Source organism: Ambystoma mexicanum, chromosome 7q (genome assembly GCF_040938575.1).
Source record: "Ambystoma mexicanum isolate Mex_15411 chromosome 7q, UKY_AmexF1_1, whole genome shotgun sequence".
In the NCBI taxonomy this organism is placed as follows: Eukaryota; Metazoa; Chordata; class Amphibia; order Caudata; family Ambystomatidae; genus Ambystoma; species Ambystoma mexicanum.
The window spans coordinates 733,392,200-733,408,059 of NC_090941.1; the positions used below are offsets into that span (position 1 = coordinate 733,392,200).

The 15,860-nt window shown below is 48.2% G+C and overlaps 1 protein-coding gene across 2 annotated transcripts in view; it reads right to left on the reverse strand.

Moving 5' to 3' along the window:
• Positions 1–15,860, reverse strand: part of FDX1 (ferredoxin 1) — a 225,192-nt gene that overhangs the window by 147,549 nt on the left and 61,783 nt on the right. For both annotated transcript variants that reach the window (XM_069639834.1, XM_069639833.1), the window contains one exon: positions 6,751–6,875. In XM_069639834.1, coding sequence (XP_069495935.1) covers positions 6,751–6,875 — 125 coding nt within the window. The remainder of the gene's footprint in view (positions 1–6,750; positions 6,876–15,860) is intronic.

Sequence of the window (15,860 nt, forward strand, 5' to 3'; positions counted from 1 at the left end):
GCCTCTGCCCACATTCGTTATGTTGTCTCTGTTGCACTGTTTCTGATTGGCCATTATAATATACTGGCGGTCTCCTGCTGCATGCACGCCGAATGTTTACGACTGATATTCACTCTAAATTGTACTTGTGTACCTCCTCCCCAACGCTGTGCCCAGGCCACCTGCTGCTTTACAAGCATATGTGGTCATCTTAAACTTTGCCCCACCTCACGCCTGCGAATCGCACGATACATTGCAGCTTGATTTGTGCCTCATGTATGTTGCATTGCTCTTCGCCTGATATGCCCACACTTGTTGCTAGCCTTCGTGTATTTGCATTGCCCAACTTGTTGCGCCACACAATTGATTTGTGCCCCATGTATGCTGTATTGCTCTCTGCCTGATATGCCCACAACTACTGCAAGCCCCGGTATCTGCTTTGCCTTCTGGACTTCTGATTTGGATGTGCCCCTACTGCCTAGCCTGCCGTACTGATACAACTGAATCCCAGTCGCAACCAGTCTGCCTTTTGTGCCCATCACTAACAAGTAAATTTAACATGTGAGCTTGCACTGCTTAGACCAGTAGCTCTTGCAACCTCAACCAGCGATTCCTACACAGTCCTCGTGCCATACTACCTTTCCAACTCTGGTAACATGTTACCACGCCTGTCCACCCTAAGGTCTTTGCTCTCCTTATTACGAGCACCACTTTTAGTGTGGGTATCTACCTGGACGTTTTACCTTTCATTAAATAACTTAGCTGTACTCAGCACTTTGCACACTACATCCATGGCCTCCACCTACAGTCTTGCTGATACCTATTCAAGTACTGTACCTCAGAACCCCAACATCTATCTTAATGCTCCTGCATTATGACTTGACAATTCGCCAAAAAACCCACACCTAACCAACCTTGCTCCACCGCCCTAAGAAACTTAAGACTAGGCTCGACTTCTGGGCAAGAAGGGTCACCCCATGTACCCAAGCCTATATTTGAAAACCCAGATGCTTAGCCGCCCCCCCCCATGCATCCACTTCACCCACGCCCCAATGCCTTCAGACCAACCTTGCTTCAACAAGCAACGTCGGCTTAATCAAGGCCGCTCTGATCAACGCAAGGTCCTTAGCTGCTCACGCTCTGGACATTGCTGATCTTATCAAGACTCAGGAACTTGACCTCATTGCCATCTCTGAGACTTGGCTATATGCTGCATCAGGCCCGGCACTCTCTCTGGCCATCCCCACAGATTACTCCATCATCAGATGCGACCACACTTCTAGAGGTGGAGGAATTGCATTTATCTACAGAAACTCACTAGGTCTTAGAACCACTCCAAGCATCAATGTGGAATCCGCAGAGTTACTCTGTCAAACTCCAACTTTCAGCCAACCAAACGGTCGCCATCCTGGTCCTCCTACATGCTTTGTGGATGACATCTCTGCCCTAGTACTTGATAAAGCGAAACCTAACTCTCAAACCATCATCCTTGGTGACTTTAATCTAGGCTACCAAGACCCTAATGATTCCACGGCCCTCGACCTCGCCAACACCCTAACAGATCTAGGATTTTCACACCATATACAGGAACCCACCCACATCAAAGGGCCGTCCCTTGACTGGCTTAGTGACACCAACTGCAAGATCTGCGTACTCTCGAACAACCCATGCATCTGGTCTGATCACCACATCATCACCGTTAGTATTGAAACAGCCTCTCTACCCACGCCTCATGTCGCCCCAGCCACCCTCACTCGAAATAAAAAGAACATAACCACGGAAAAACTACTCCCCCTCATCCTTCCCACCCTTAATAATGCTCCTGACACTTTTTCGGACCCTACTATCTTAGCCGACATCTATAACCAGTCAGTGCTTGCAGCCATCAACTCTATTGCCCCGCTCAAACTTAGGAGACCTAAACAATGTGCTCACCTCAACTCGTGGTTCACTCCCCAACTCAGAGTGTTACGCAAAGAGAAACGTATTGCAGAGTCACGTTGGAAAAGCCACCCTTCTGACACCCATAAGGAGGGACTTCTGTTAGCCACCCTTAACTATAAAGAAGCCTTTCTACAGGCTAAAAAAGACTCCTACAACAACCGTATTGTGTCAGCCCAGTAGAATACCAAGGAACTTTTCTCAAAATAAATACATCTCCACTTGCGATTTCCCATTGTACTTTTATGTTATGGTAAGCGCCAAATAAATTTCCTTCACACCAGATTGCTTTTTCAAAAGGCGAGTGTTTTATTCCAAATTTAACTTCTTGTTTTCCACTCTCAACCTCTTCAAAATTCTTAAGGAACGAGACACCTGCAGCCCCCCCTGACTCATGCACCAAAGATAGTACTTGGTGCACGAATATTAAGACAGCAATCCTGGGTAAAATTGCCACCCTCCAAACTAAAATTAGAGATGAACAAAAATCCCTACAGACTGATCAACCACTGACCACACCCATACCTAATTCTCACCAAGCCAATCCATCTCAAACCATTCTCTTTCTCCCCGCTCACCACCCTTGAAGTAGAAGGAATCATAAACAACCTCAAACCGTCCAACTACCAAGGTGACCCTTGCCCGGCCCCTATCATCAAGGAAGCATCTCACAACTTAGCCCCTTTCATCACAGCATTATTAAACGCCTCCTTCAAGAAGGGTATAGTCCCGGACAACCTTAAGGATGTGTGGGTAATCCCACTTCTCAAAAAACCTTCCCTTGACCTTAACATTCCAACCAACTTTAGACCAATTACTACGGTCCAGTTTCTGCTCAAGATCCTGGATCGTGCAGCCTACTTGCAGATTCAAGACTACCTCGAATCCAACAATCTTCTGGGGTTAAGACAATCAGGATTCCGTCCTAAACATGGCACTAAATCAGCCCGGATTGATTTGAAAACCCAGATGGAGACACTAAAGGACAATGAGAAGTTAGCACTACTCCTACTCCTTGACCTCTCTGCGGCATTCGATTTGGTCAACCACCAAATACTCTGCCAACATCTTAAATCTGCGGCCCACTTCTCAGAGTCTGCCAATGCCTGGATCCATTCATTCCTGAGGGTCTTTTCACCTACAGCATCGGCAGACCCCTCCCCTATTCACTGTGGCGTTCCTCAAGGCTCTTGTGTGTCCCCTACATTGTACAACGTATTCACAAAGCCCCTCTTCGATGTGCTTGACTATCTGGGTGTCTCTTACACCAACTACGCAGATGACACCCAGATACTCATTCCCATCACCGGTGATTACACAGCAGACACTAAAGCCTTGAATGATGTCTACCTGGTCATTCAGGCCTGGATGGCACATCACTAACTTTGCCTTAATGACGAAAAGACAGCTTTTATTACTAGGATCAAGCCATCGTCTTAACAAGATCAAACTTACAAGTCCTTCACCATCGACAGCAATGATATCAAGGTCTGCAAAGACATTAAAACTTTAGGCGTCTATCTGGATTCCACGCTCTCCCTGAACAGACAAACAAACGCAGTAAGGTCAGCTTCAGCCTATACCTGCAAATTTATCACCGCCTGCAGACCCTTTCTAAACTCTCTTAACTGCATCACCCAAATCTTGGCTGTTCTCTCATGACTTATGAGGCCCCTCACTCTATCCTGCATTCCACGTGTTATATAAATTATGTGTATACACACCCCATAATGTACTTGTATCATAATCTGTAAATGGTATTTTTGCTGTATATTGTGTATATTTGAGTAAATTTATTATGTATTTACTGTTACTGTGAGTATGCGCCCGGTTGCCCCTGGGCCTTGTTTGCGCTTTACAAATTAACTAAACTTCAAACATGATGTGTGCCGAACCACCACCAACACCCAAAAAACACATCCCAGCACAACGTAACAGACCTATATTACAACAATATACATTTTTTCACGCAATTGCAACTCATTTCACCACAACAAACAAAATAACTCCTAAAAAGGAGTCAAACAAAATAGCAGTCACACTCACAACAATCCCAAAAATTGTCAAGTTGAGGTTTCAGCAATGAGTGGTTAAACCCTATATACTAGATCTGTATAGGATGTCGTTAAATTCTTCAAAATAATTCTTTTTTTTTTTAAACTTAAGCCGTTAACATCTACTGACCTAAGACCCTCATCCTGCTGAGCTGCTCACACAAAACACCCTTCATCTACACTACAGATTCCGACATGTAGCGCAAAGCCTCACTTTCTGCCTTTAGGAAATAAAGCGTTAGAGGAATGCCATAGACAGAATGTGTTCACTTGTAAGCGTTTAGGATTCTAATTAGCAAGGAATTGCACCACTGAAGTGATTACTCTGGACTTCTACGGCGGCCAGGGGCCACTTTCATTCCAAATCTGAACGTGATTTGGACTTTTGCTGACAGCAAATGCTCACTTTCCTCGTAAGCGAACACAGTCGTAGCTTCCTCCACCTCAAAATTGTCACATCTTTCCCTGGAAACGTGGTGGCGACTGTAAAAAGGTATTTTCACACTGACTAGGGCTAGAATAGCAATTTATAAAGGGGCCTTTAAACTTTTCAAAAATGTTGCAGTTTGCCTCCTAATGCAAAGTGGTTGCAAGAAGCACATCTTTTCCTCGTCTGCCCTTCACTAGCTTTGGCTTGACAAAGTCTGAAACATCAGATGTCTATCTTCAAATTCAACAAAGCTTGTCAACCACTGCACTCAAGTCTAGGACAGTCATTTGTACATCCACAAACTTAGCAAAGTAACCAAAAGCAGCAAAGTTTACTCTAGCTCTTACTCTAGGCTGTCTATGCTCTCTTAATGGACACTGTTTAGCTATGCCGTTATACTTGCAGTCTCTGAAGACTTGCATTGGGTTACAGATATGAAAAATAAGAATGAGAATTCGTCCCACAACGAACCGGTTTAAACAAGATGTGCACATAATGCAAAGATAAATCAGCAGGCTGCCCTCTGCAGACTGGAACTCTTGTACAAATGACATGTGTGGTGAAAAAAAAGCAGCCCGGTCACAAACGTTAATGCTGTGGAAAGTAAATGCTTTTGTGGCTTACATTTTTTAATTATTTTAATTATGAATTAACCAACAAAACGTGTCTTACATAAGCATGTAAAAAGAATTAAAAAATATGAAAGCAAATTATTCATACATCGATTCATTTTAATTAATTCGAAACTTTAAATCACGTAATCAAAAGGAAAAATGAATAAAAGAAAGGAGAAGAAAAAAAGAAAATAGCTTTTGTTTTTCTTTTATGGAAACTCTGCCTATGGCTCCCAGAAATTACATATGACTTTAAACACATGTGTTCGTTCTATGTACATGGTACTTCGTTTTCTTCTATGCAAGGTGATTGGACAAACATGTATATTGAAACAAAATATCCACTTCTAAAGTGCACCCCTTTGCCCAATTCCACTTCATGCCCACCAACCAATTTCAGCTGTCCTCAATCTCCAGGAAATTCAAAGAGTTGCTTTGTTTTATCCAACAAGCTGGTACATTGAAATGGATGAAAACATGTATTGCTTAAATGGTGTAGTTAGCCATATCCAATAAATATACTGCACATTTGGCAAGGGGGGGGGAGGGCCCTGGATTTTCAAACCATAATGGACGGAACCGGGGTACATGCGGGAGAGCATATTACATATAGCAGAATAGTTAAAAGGGTGAAAGAAACATGGTCGAAAATAGCGCTGGCAGAACAACCGGATACAGCCATTGAAATGATGTATCACATGTTGGAGGGAGGGCATGAAATATCCAGGATATACGAACTAACATGTCAAGAGTGGGAAAAGAGCCGCTCAAACTGAGGCGAGACTGGGAGGAGGAGGCGGGAGAGGCCATGCAGGATGGGCAATGGGAGAGAGCCCAAAGATAACACAAGATGGTGTCTAGAAATGAGAGACTGCAAAAGATCCAACTATACGTTACCCACAGAGCATACATGACCCCTCCAAATGATTGCAAAATTCAGAAACGCAGAAGCACAAAAATGCCCCAAGTGTGGAGAGGTGGGAGCAGGGATGATCCACATGTTCTGGGCATGCCCGGAGGTGGGGAAATTCAGCACAAGCTATCCGAAAAGGGAATTAAACTAGACGTGGAATCCATATGGGCATGCATGCTGGGGGGAATTCACCAGGCCACGCAACTTGAGACACGTATGTAAACTCAAGGACCTAGCGTACATCCTGGCCAAAAGGAGAATTGCCATGAGCTGGAAAGCCGCCCATAGACCCAGACTAGAGATATGGTGGAAGGACCTCCTAAAATGGGCAGACGCCGAGACAGTGGCATGGTATGAGGCAGCTAACAGAGGGGAAGGTGAAGATGTGGGACCACTGACAGAATGGAGACAAATGATAGCCTCGTTGTATGGGCCCACCCAAGGTGACCCCAGTGAGGACGACACGCCCAAGAATGAGGAAGAGAATTAATCCTGAGCAATGTGAGTCAGAGGCATATGGGGGGTGAGGGGGAGCTCGAGTTTTAGGGGAATGGAGGGGAGGGGAGAGACAAAGGAGAAACATGTATTGTATGCTGAGATACCTGTAACTGAAAATGTCGGGTGTGAACGTTATGATTTGCTTGTTGTAATAATCAATAAAAATTATGTAAAAAAATATATATACACTGCACTATTAGGCAATGCATTTTAATAACTTATTTTGAGAACTTACTTTAATTTTAAAATCAGATGTAGTTTCCCAGGTGTTCAAGCCAGCGTAGTTTAGTCTACAGATGCAGTTAGTCGTAAAGCACTTACCAAAACCATCAATATCCAAATTCTTTTCCACCACTAGATCTAGCAGCGACTCTCCAACTTTCCCTTTGGCTACAAGTTCATCACCATCACGATTTATAAAGTGGACAGTTACTTCATCGTCTGGGCTGCAATAAAAATGCAATTTGCTGAAATGCACTGAAGAAAAAGTACACTTCTCACTGGGACAAAACATATTGTGATTTGCAATAAAAGTAAACTGCACAACAGTAGTTTAAAAGGGCCCGACAAAAGACATTTGTTTTAATGTGCAGTAGCTAAATCCTTTCCACATATATAGTACAAGTCAGAAAGCCAGGGGTAGAAAAACCTGAAGAATCAAAGAGCTCATCACATTAGGACACTAGGAGTCCCTAATGCATCGGGAACATTAGACCCCTGTTTGTGAAAGACGTCCATGGTATGTGAGGGAACGAGGGCGGACATGGGAAGATCTGAGATAAAACAGTTGTGGTGGTTCTCTTTTGCTGTAAAGGTTTACCGGGATAAGCATTTTTGTCATTGGGCTTATGCCTGACTAGAGCTGGAAGCCTGACTGAATATAGTAGTAGGAGGGTGAACTTACAAGACCTATGCAAGGGCTCAAAACTACAAGAGCACTCTGAAAAGGTGCTTGGTTCAGCAAGCTGTCAGGGCATACAATATAAAAAACAGTCTGATTATTACATATGCAGCAGATCTTTGCATTTTAGAACAAACTGAAAAGGACCAGTTGGAAAAAGATTAATATTTAGAGCTCTGCCAGTACTGAACCAGTGCCCCTTGATTTAGGCATCATTTTGATGAAAGTAAAAGTGGTGGTTGCTTTTTGTTTTTTACTCCACAGCCTTTATTAGCACCTATTTAACCCTACCGTTGCTAATCTTTATGTGCAATATTAAGTAGTTTGCTGTAGCTAGTCGCGTGAAGGTGCAAGGGTGTATTATCTGTTTTAGAGCCAGATAGAAAGAAAGTCACTAAAAATAATATTTTGTACATTATGCAGTTGGGCTGAGATTAGAACGGCTGATTTAGTCTACATAAACCTCCAAAACGAAATAAATGGAACTCTTGTGCTTAGGGTTTACTTGGGGTGAGATGATGTAGCTCATCTCCTTTCTCCGGATCAGAGATTAACCAGGTTACTCACCGTAGTGATCACCTTACTTCTAGTCCATAGTCCCCTTTCCTCCATACTTATGGGACATCTCTCCGTCCTGTGGGACGGGAGCACTTTGAAAAAAGCATCAAACATTTTCAAAAAATGTTGGTCCTTCCTCTCTTCACGCGCGGGGCAAAGCATGCGGCCGTAACCCAGCCCACCTTGGCTCTGCCCCGCGCATCGCCCATCAGTCCTTTTCTATCGCCAGGTCAGAGACCTTTAAGCAATAATAGAAGAACCTTATTAGAGGGGACGGAGGGCGGGCGTATGGAGGAAAGGGGACCATGGACTAGGAGTAAGGTGATCACTACGGTGAGTAACCTGGTTATACTCCTACGTCCCGTCCCCTTTCCTCCATACTTATGGGGGATTCCCAAGCACTCCTCACAGAACCTAAGGGTGGATGGAAAAAAACCTTACTGAAAAAGGTTCTTCAGTATAGCCTGGCCAAACTGAGCATCAGATCTGGAGCTCATATCTAGGCAGTAATGCTTGCAAAAAACCGAAGTGAAGGCCCAAGTAGCCGCCCTTGCAATGGTCTCCCAGGGAACATATTTCTGAAAAGCAAGTGCGGCTGCCTTGCCCTGCACCAGGTGTGCATGAATACCTTTAGGGGGTGGCAGCCCTTGGACAGGGTAAGACTCCGTAATACAGGCAGCGATCCATCTGGAGATAGTCGCTTTAGAAGTCTGCTTACCCTGCGGGTTACCAAAAGTCACTAACAATTGAGAAGAGTTCCTAAATTCAGAAGTTCTGTCTAGATAGAACTTAAGAGCCCTTCTGACATCCAAGCAGTGCAGAACCCTTTCCACCTCTGAAGCAGGGTTCGGGAAGAAGACCGGCAGGGAGATTGATTGATTCAGATGGAAATCCGAGAAAACCTTTGGCAGGAAAGAAGGGTTTGTCCATAGGACCACCTTATCCTTGTGAAAAACCAAGAAGGGATGCTCCACCGACAAAGCCTGGAGCTCACTCACACGCCTCACTGAGTTAACGGCATCCAAAAAGGACACCTTCCACGACAGGTGCTTGAGGTCCACTGCGGCCATTGGTTCGAAATGTTTAGGACAACGCTGTAAGGACGACATTCAGATCCCACGACGGGTGCGGATTACGAACCGGGGGATAAAGGCGTGCCAAACCTGCAAAATGTCTCTTAACCACTGGATTAGAGTAAGAACATTGGTCCGTAGACAGGTAGGCGGATACCGCCGAAAGATAAGTTCTGCATGACAGAACGTGAACTCTCGATTCTGCTAGGTGGGATACAAAGGACAGTACAGTGTCAATTGTAGCCGCCCTTGGGTCCAGTTGTTTGTGTAAACACCAATGACCGAACCCAAGCCATTTGCTCCTGTATTGAGACCTAGTCGAGGGTTTCCTGCCTGCCTGAATAATGTGCATGTTATCCGCAGACAGGTTGAGATGTTCTAAAGACTTGAGCTCAGGCACCATGCCGCCAAGTTGAACTATTGTGAGAAGGGCTGCCACAGCTGTTCATCCCCGTTGTGAAGAAGATCGGAGTCAATGGTAACCTGATCAGTGGACACACCGACAGGTGTTGAAGTTCTGAGAACCAAAACCTTGCTGGCCACCAGGGGGCTATGAGCAGGAGAGAACAGTTTACTGTGTTCTTCAGCTTGCAAATCGTCCGGTGAATCAGAGGCAGGAAAGCATAAGCCCTCATGTTGTGCCATGGAATCTCGAGAGCATCCCCCCCCCCACAAGAGGAGGCTCCCAGCCCGTTTCTGGAGCATACAGAGGACCACTTCTGGAGTGCCCCAACGCAGGAAAATCCCTAAGAGGATCTCCGCCTTCAATTCCCACTCGTAGCTGACCATCGTCCGCCGACTGAGGGCATCTGCCGTGACATTCAGCTGGCCCGGAATGTGTACTGCAACTAGCCAGACACCATGACAAATCTCCCACTCCCAAATCTGGACAGACAGGTTCACAAGAGGGGGGGGGAGACTTTGTGCCCCCTTGCTTGTTGATGTAATACATTGTCAACACATTGTCCGTGCGGATACGGACCACTTTGTTGGCAATGATTGGTCTGAACGCCTTGAGCGCTAGGAAAATCGCCAGAAGCTCCAGATGATTTATGCGGAGGAGCTTGTCCTGAGGCGACCAAAGATCCGAGACATGAAGATCCAACATCACACCCCACCCTAGAAGGGAGGAGTCCGTTGTGACCATCACCATAGGGGCTGGGTCCAAAAAACCTGCCCCCACCGACAGGTTGCTGAGCGACGACCACCACTCCAGGTCCGCTCTCATGGAATCGTTATCAACTTGAGTCCGGATCCACAGCTTGACACCAAGAACTCCAAAAGAGCCATCCGAGTCCGCCTAAACTTGAGAAAAGACAGAGAAGAGCCAACATGCATGAGGCCATGAGACCCAGAAGCCTTTGGAACCACCAGGCCGACACTGCACAAACATCTCTCCAACCTTGACTCCAATACCCTGTGTGTCCTTATCTTGCTTGATCCCTCTTCTGCCTTTGACACCGTCAACCACGCCATCCTGCTCAACCGTCTCCGTGATAACCTGGGTATCGCTGGACAGGCTCTGGCGTGGCTGACTTTTCCTCTCCGACCGACCCTCCCAGCTCCAACTTGGGTCCTTCCTCTCCGATATCTTTTTCACTACCTGTGGCGTTCCCCAGGGATCCAACCTCTCTCCTTGGCTGTTCAACCAATACCTGGCACTCCTTGCCCACCCCATCGCCGCCCTCTGCCCCAATTTTCAGTGCTATGCGGATGATACCCAGCTCATTTTCAGGCTACCCTCGGCCTCCTCCTCTCCTTCCCTCATCTCTGACTGACTGCTATCCAGGAGTGGTGTGCCGCCAACGACCTCTGCCTTAACGCCAGTAAGACCGAGATTCTACTCATCGGCACACCCTCTCCCTCCTTCCCTTCAGCTCTCTAGCCGGCCTCTCTTGGCCCTCTTCCTGCTCCCAACTGCAAGGCAAAAAACCTCAGGGTCATCTTCGACTCCTCACATCGCCGACGTCTCTAAGAAGTCACAAAACCAGCTTCACCTTCTCAGAGGTATTCTCTGTCTCCTCTCCTTCCCCCAGAAGCTCACCGTCTCCAGAGCCCTGGTTCTCTCTAAGCTGGACTACTGCAACAGCCTCTATCTAAATCTGCCTGCCTCTATCTAAATCATCTCCGCCCTCTGCAACTTATCCAAAACAGGACTGAGATTTGTCCTTGGCCTCAAGCCCAGGGATCATATCTCTCCAGGACTGCCCAGCACTGGCTCCCAGTGGCTGCAAGGATCAAGTTCAAAACTTTCTGCATTATCCACACGGCCTTCTGGGGCCTGGGACCTCACTACCTTCAACTCTCTCTTCCTAAATACCTTCCTTCCCGGGCTCTTCGCTCATCTGCCTCCAACTCCCTCAGGGTTAGCCGCTTCTAGTTGGTGGTCGATCTCTCTCCTCGGCTGGGGCCTCCCTCTGAACAGCCTGCCTCCCTGAAACTTGGGAACCATCTCCGGTTCCGGAAACACCTCAAAACCTTCCTCTTTGCTTCCGCTTTCTCTGCCTCTCTCCCCTGCCGATTCTGCACCGGTTATCTGACCACCCTTTCTGATCCTGGGGCCAGGTCCCACCTTTTGCTCACCTGCCCTGCCTCCCTGGCAACCCCCTGCACTTGGGGACTGGTTCTGAAATCCCTTCAGTCCCCTTACCTGCACTTATGTCTGCTTTTACCTTGCACTTGCCACCATCAGGCTGTTTTATTTATCGTATTTATTCTTCTTACATGTACTGCATTGCACTTTCCCCTCTCCCTTCCCCTTGCACTCTTCCCTTTCTCCCTACCCTCGCACTTGCGATCTGTAGGACACCTGTCCTATTAGGATCGTTGTCTGTCTTCCACTGTTTTCCCCTCCCTTGCCTTGTCGCGCCTTGAAACACTTTTGTATAGGCTCGTTATAAATGCCATATCATATCAGACAGGTGGCCAACAGATCCGCCATTCTGTCCCCGGTCAGGTACACTCTGCAGTCGATCATGTTCCAGCGAAAACCCAGGAAAATCAAGTCCTGCAAGACCGTCATGGAAGATTTCCGCCAGTTCACCGACAGCCCAAGATGTAGCAGGAGCTGAAGGAGAGACTGAAGATTGCACACGGCTTTCAACGGGCAAGGACTGCGTAAGAGCCAGTCGTCCAAATACAGATACACATGGATACCCTGCAGACGAAGATAGGCCGCAACCGCCGACATCTTCATGAAGACACGCGGGACCGAGCTTAGGCCAAAAGGAAGCACTCGAAACTGGAAGTGCTCCTCTCCCACAGAGAAACAGATATCTCCTGTGTGGACTCCAGATCAGAATATGCATGTATGCATCCTGAAGGTCCACCTCGCTGAGACAATCGCCCATCTGCAAGGAGGACCGTATCTGGCGGGGCATGATCTTCAATTTCTCTTGGGGTAGGAAAAGATTGAACTGGGAAAGGTCTAGGATTGTGCACAGGCCAGCCTGGTTGGGTTTGGGCACTATAAACAGCCGGGAGTAGAAGCCCTCCCCTCGTTCCCCAAGGGGAACAGGTTCCACAGCTCTGAGGTCCAGAAGCTTCTGAACCTCGGCTTTCAGGGAGGACGACCCCGACTGCTGGAAAGGAGGGTTAAAGGGTGAGGTAGGGGCTAAAGGTAAGCGGAAGCCCGCCCGACTAACAAGACCCACCTGTCTTCGGTGATGGTCTGCCATGCCTCCCACTGAGACGCAATGCGTCCTCCCACCGGGGTCTCGTGCGAGCGCAGAGAACCCTCATTTGGCAGGTTTTTCGGTGGTGTTACCGCCTGAACCTGAGGAGGAGGCTGAGGAGCGGGAGAAAAACCGAGTCCGCTGTTGCCTCTGGCGGTTATTACCTGAAGGGGTGTCCACTCTGAGATTTCCGGTCTAGAAACCCTCTGAAACCCAAGGCGGGCCGGCTCTGCGACAACGGTCTCTGGGTTCTAAAAGGATCTTTGACCAGGACAGACAAGGACTTAGCTGTCTGGGTGCTGTCCTTTGTTTTAGTCAGCTCCACATCCGCTGTGGAATGGAAAAGCGCCTTACCGTCAAACGGCAGGTCCAACACCTTGTCCTGCACTTCCTTTTAGAATTTGGTGGCATGCAACCACGCCTGCCCAGAAATATCAACTCCCAGCATCAGGCCTCGAGCCGAAGTGTCGAGGTGATGAGTCGCAGCCTTCAGCAGATCCTGGGCCAAGACCCTGGCATCGGACAATCCCACCTTAAAATCTTCCAGCTTCTCGACCGGAATGAACTCCTCAAACTCCGACAGACCTTTCCACATCTTCATATTCTCCCCCGCTAACACCAGTTCCGCATTGGCCTGCAGGAGGTGCAGGGCCGAGTTTACAAAAATCTTCCTCCAAGGGAGTCGAGGAGCTTGTCCTCTTTGCCCAGGACCCGAGTAGCCGTCGTATAAGAGGATGCTGCAGGCCTGGACTGTAAAGTGGCCGCGGCCACCACCGTGGAGGAGGGAGGCAGACAAGAGGATGGGGCCACCTCTTCTGAAGAAGGTACTGTATCTCGCGTCAATTTTCTTACGAAAAGTCCAGAGTGTGGCTTTTCCAAGACTCTACGGACCTCGGCCAAGACGTCCTTCTGCAAGAACAGGCAGGTACGCTCCGAAGGAGACAGGTGAACGCCCTCGAAAGCACGCCCTCCTGCGTAGCGGGTGCCGCACTGGGACATCCAATAGGCACATCATGTCCAGTACCCGGTCATGAAAAGCTCTAATAGAGCGGGGCTGGTCTTCGCTGTCCTGATCGCCCTGCGGATCATCCGACAGGTCAGGGTCCTGCTGAACCGTGTCAGGCACCGTTTCTGTCCACAGGGGACAATGGAGGCAAGGGCGGAAGGGTCGGGGGAGGCACCGTAGGCAAGGGCGGCGCCGGAGGAACCACCAAGGTGGGGGTGGGGGTGGAGCCGGGGGCGCTGGCGGGCATATCTCACTAAAAAGACCCTTGAAATACTCCCTCATGGGGTCAGTACGCATGAGCACCTGAAAAGGCGTCCTCCAGAGAAAGCTTTGGAGCTGCCAGAGAAGGCCTCTCATGAGGGGGATGATTCCACGGACGCAGAGGAGAGGGTTGCCAAGCCAGCCCGTCCCCTGAAGAGTCCACATAAATCAAGTGCGCCGAACCCACAGGCTGCGAGAGGTTATGCGGAAGAGGCATCCGAGCGTTCCAGCCGTAAACTGGACGAAACAGGTGCGCAAACAGAACCTTATCTTCACCTACAGAACCGCTCCCCACACCTGAGGCTGATGGCGTAAGTTGTGGGCGAAGCACCCAAAATGGCAGCCGAGGTTGTGGCGGGAACGGCCGCCATTTTGCCGTCGCCTGAGGGGAACTGGAGCAAGTGTGGAAGTGAGGCAGGGGTCCCAGTCGGTGGATCAGGGGGTCTTCATTTTAGCCTTTACCCAAGGAACCTCGGCTAAACCAGTACTATGCGGCCTGGAATGTTTTTGGGGCATACCAATAGCCAAACTAGCCTTCACAGGAAGGACCTTGGCACTGCCGGTAAAAGAGGAACTTCGACTCCTTGCCCCCTCAACAGTTCTGGCGTCGCCACATGAGCGGGAACAGCGAGACACAGCTTTCACCGATAAGGCCTTCTCAGTCCTCTAAGAAATGTTGGTTTCTTTAGCATCTGTACGAGGGACCTCGGACCCAGGTCCGGTAACAGCCTTACCAACGCGGGCCTCTAACATGTGTTCGTTAACACCAAGCCCCACCAAGGCCTTGGGGCGCACCCCAGTACTTTTGAGGGAAGCCGACAAAGAGGCCTCAGAACGAACTCGGTACCCCACGATTCAGTAGAGCTATGTCTACAAGCAGCCCCCACAGGAGGGGCCTCGGAGCATACTCCGGTATCCACAGGCCATTTACGGAGACCCTCAGAGAAAACTCCAGTACAATTATTAGGCCCACAAAGCATCTCGGGGCAGGCCCCGGTGCTAGAGCGGTTGATGCTCCTCTCGAAACGAGTAGAACCCGGGAAGGTGTCTCCCGGCCGGGGTGCTCTGAAAAGTAAAGAACTTAGCGGACGTTTCTTCTTTTAGTCTATGAAAGATTGGAAATGCGAAGGAGGAGTACATCGAAACACCTCCTCCCACCGCTCCAACCGACGTTGAAGTGCCCGGACCGAAAGGGAAATCACAGTAAAAGCAAGAGTCCCAACGGTGATCCGGACCCAAACACTCTAAACAAAGAGGATGGGGATCCGCCCTCGCAAAGCGTCGATGACAGGATGAACAATCTGGAAAGTCTACTTTAAAACGACAGACAGACTATTACGCGATTGCTAGCGAGGGGCAGAGAGGAGGAAAAAAGGAAGAATTCTTCCGCGGATGCTAAGTGCGTCCAGTCCCAAACGAGGAGAAAAGGACTGATGGGCGATGCATGGGCGGAACCAAGGTGGGCAGGGATACGGCAGTGTGCCATGCCCTGTGCGTGGAAAGAGAGGAAGGACCAACATTTTTGGAAAGTTTTTGATGCTTTTTCAAAGTGCTCCGGTCCCGTCCCACAGGACAGAAAGATGTCCCATAAGTATGGAGGAAAGGGGACGGGACGTAGGAGTAACACCAATCCTAAGGACAAATCCAGGAATTTGTACTACAGCATGTACATCGCTGCTATATGTGTAGCCTTTGTGGGATTGGAATAGAAACAAAAGAGTGTGCTAGGTTAGCCTGCAAGACCATGCATTTGGAGCGACAGAGATTAATAGATCAATTTATTTGCAAGATAAATAAGTTGCACAACATTGAATTTGTTATTGGGTGTGCAAATTGAACTGGGTTAGTTGCGTCCATTTGTTGCTCATTGCATTTTCTTGGATACAATATTAAACAAAAATAGAAAGTTTAGGGTGGTGATCATTTTTGGATTTAAAATATTATGACCCACTTTAAAT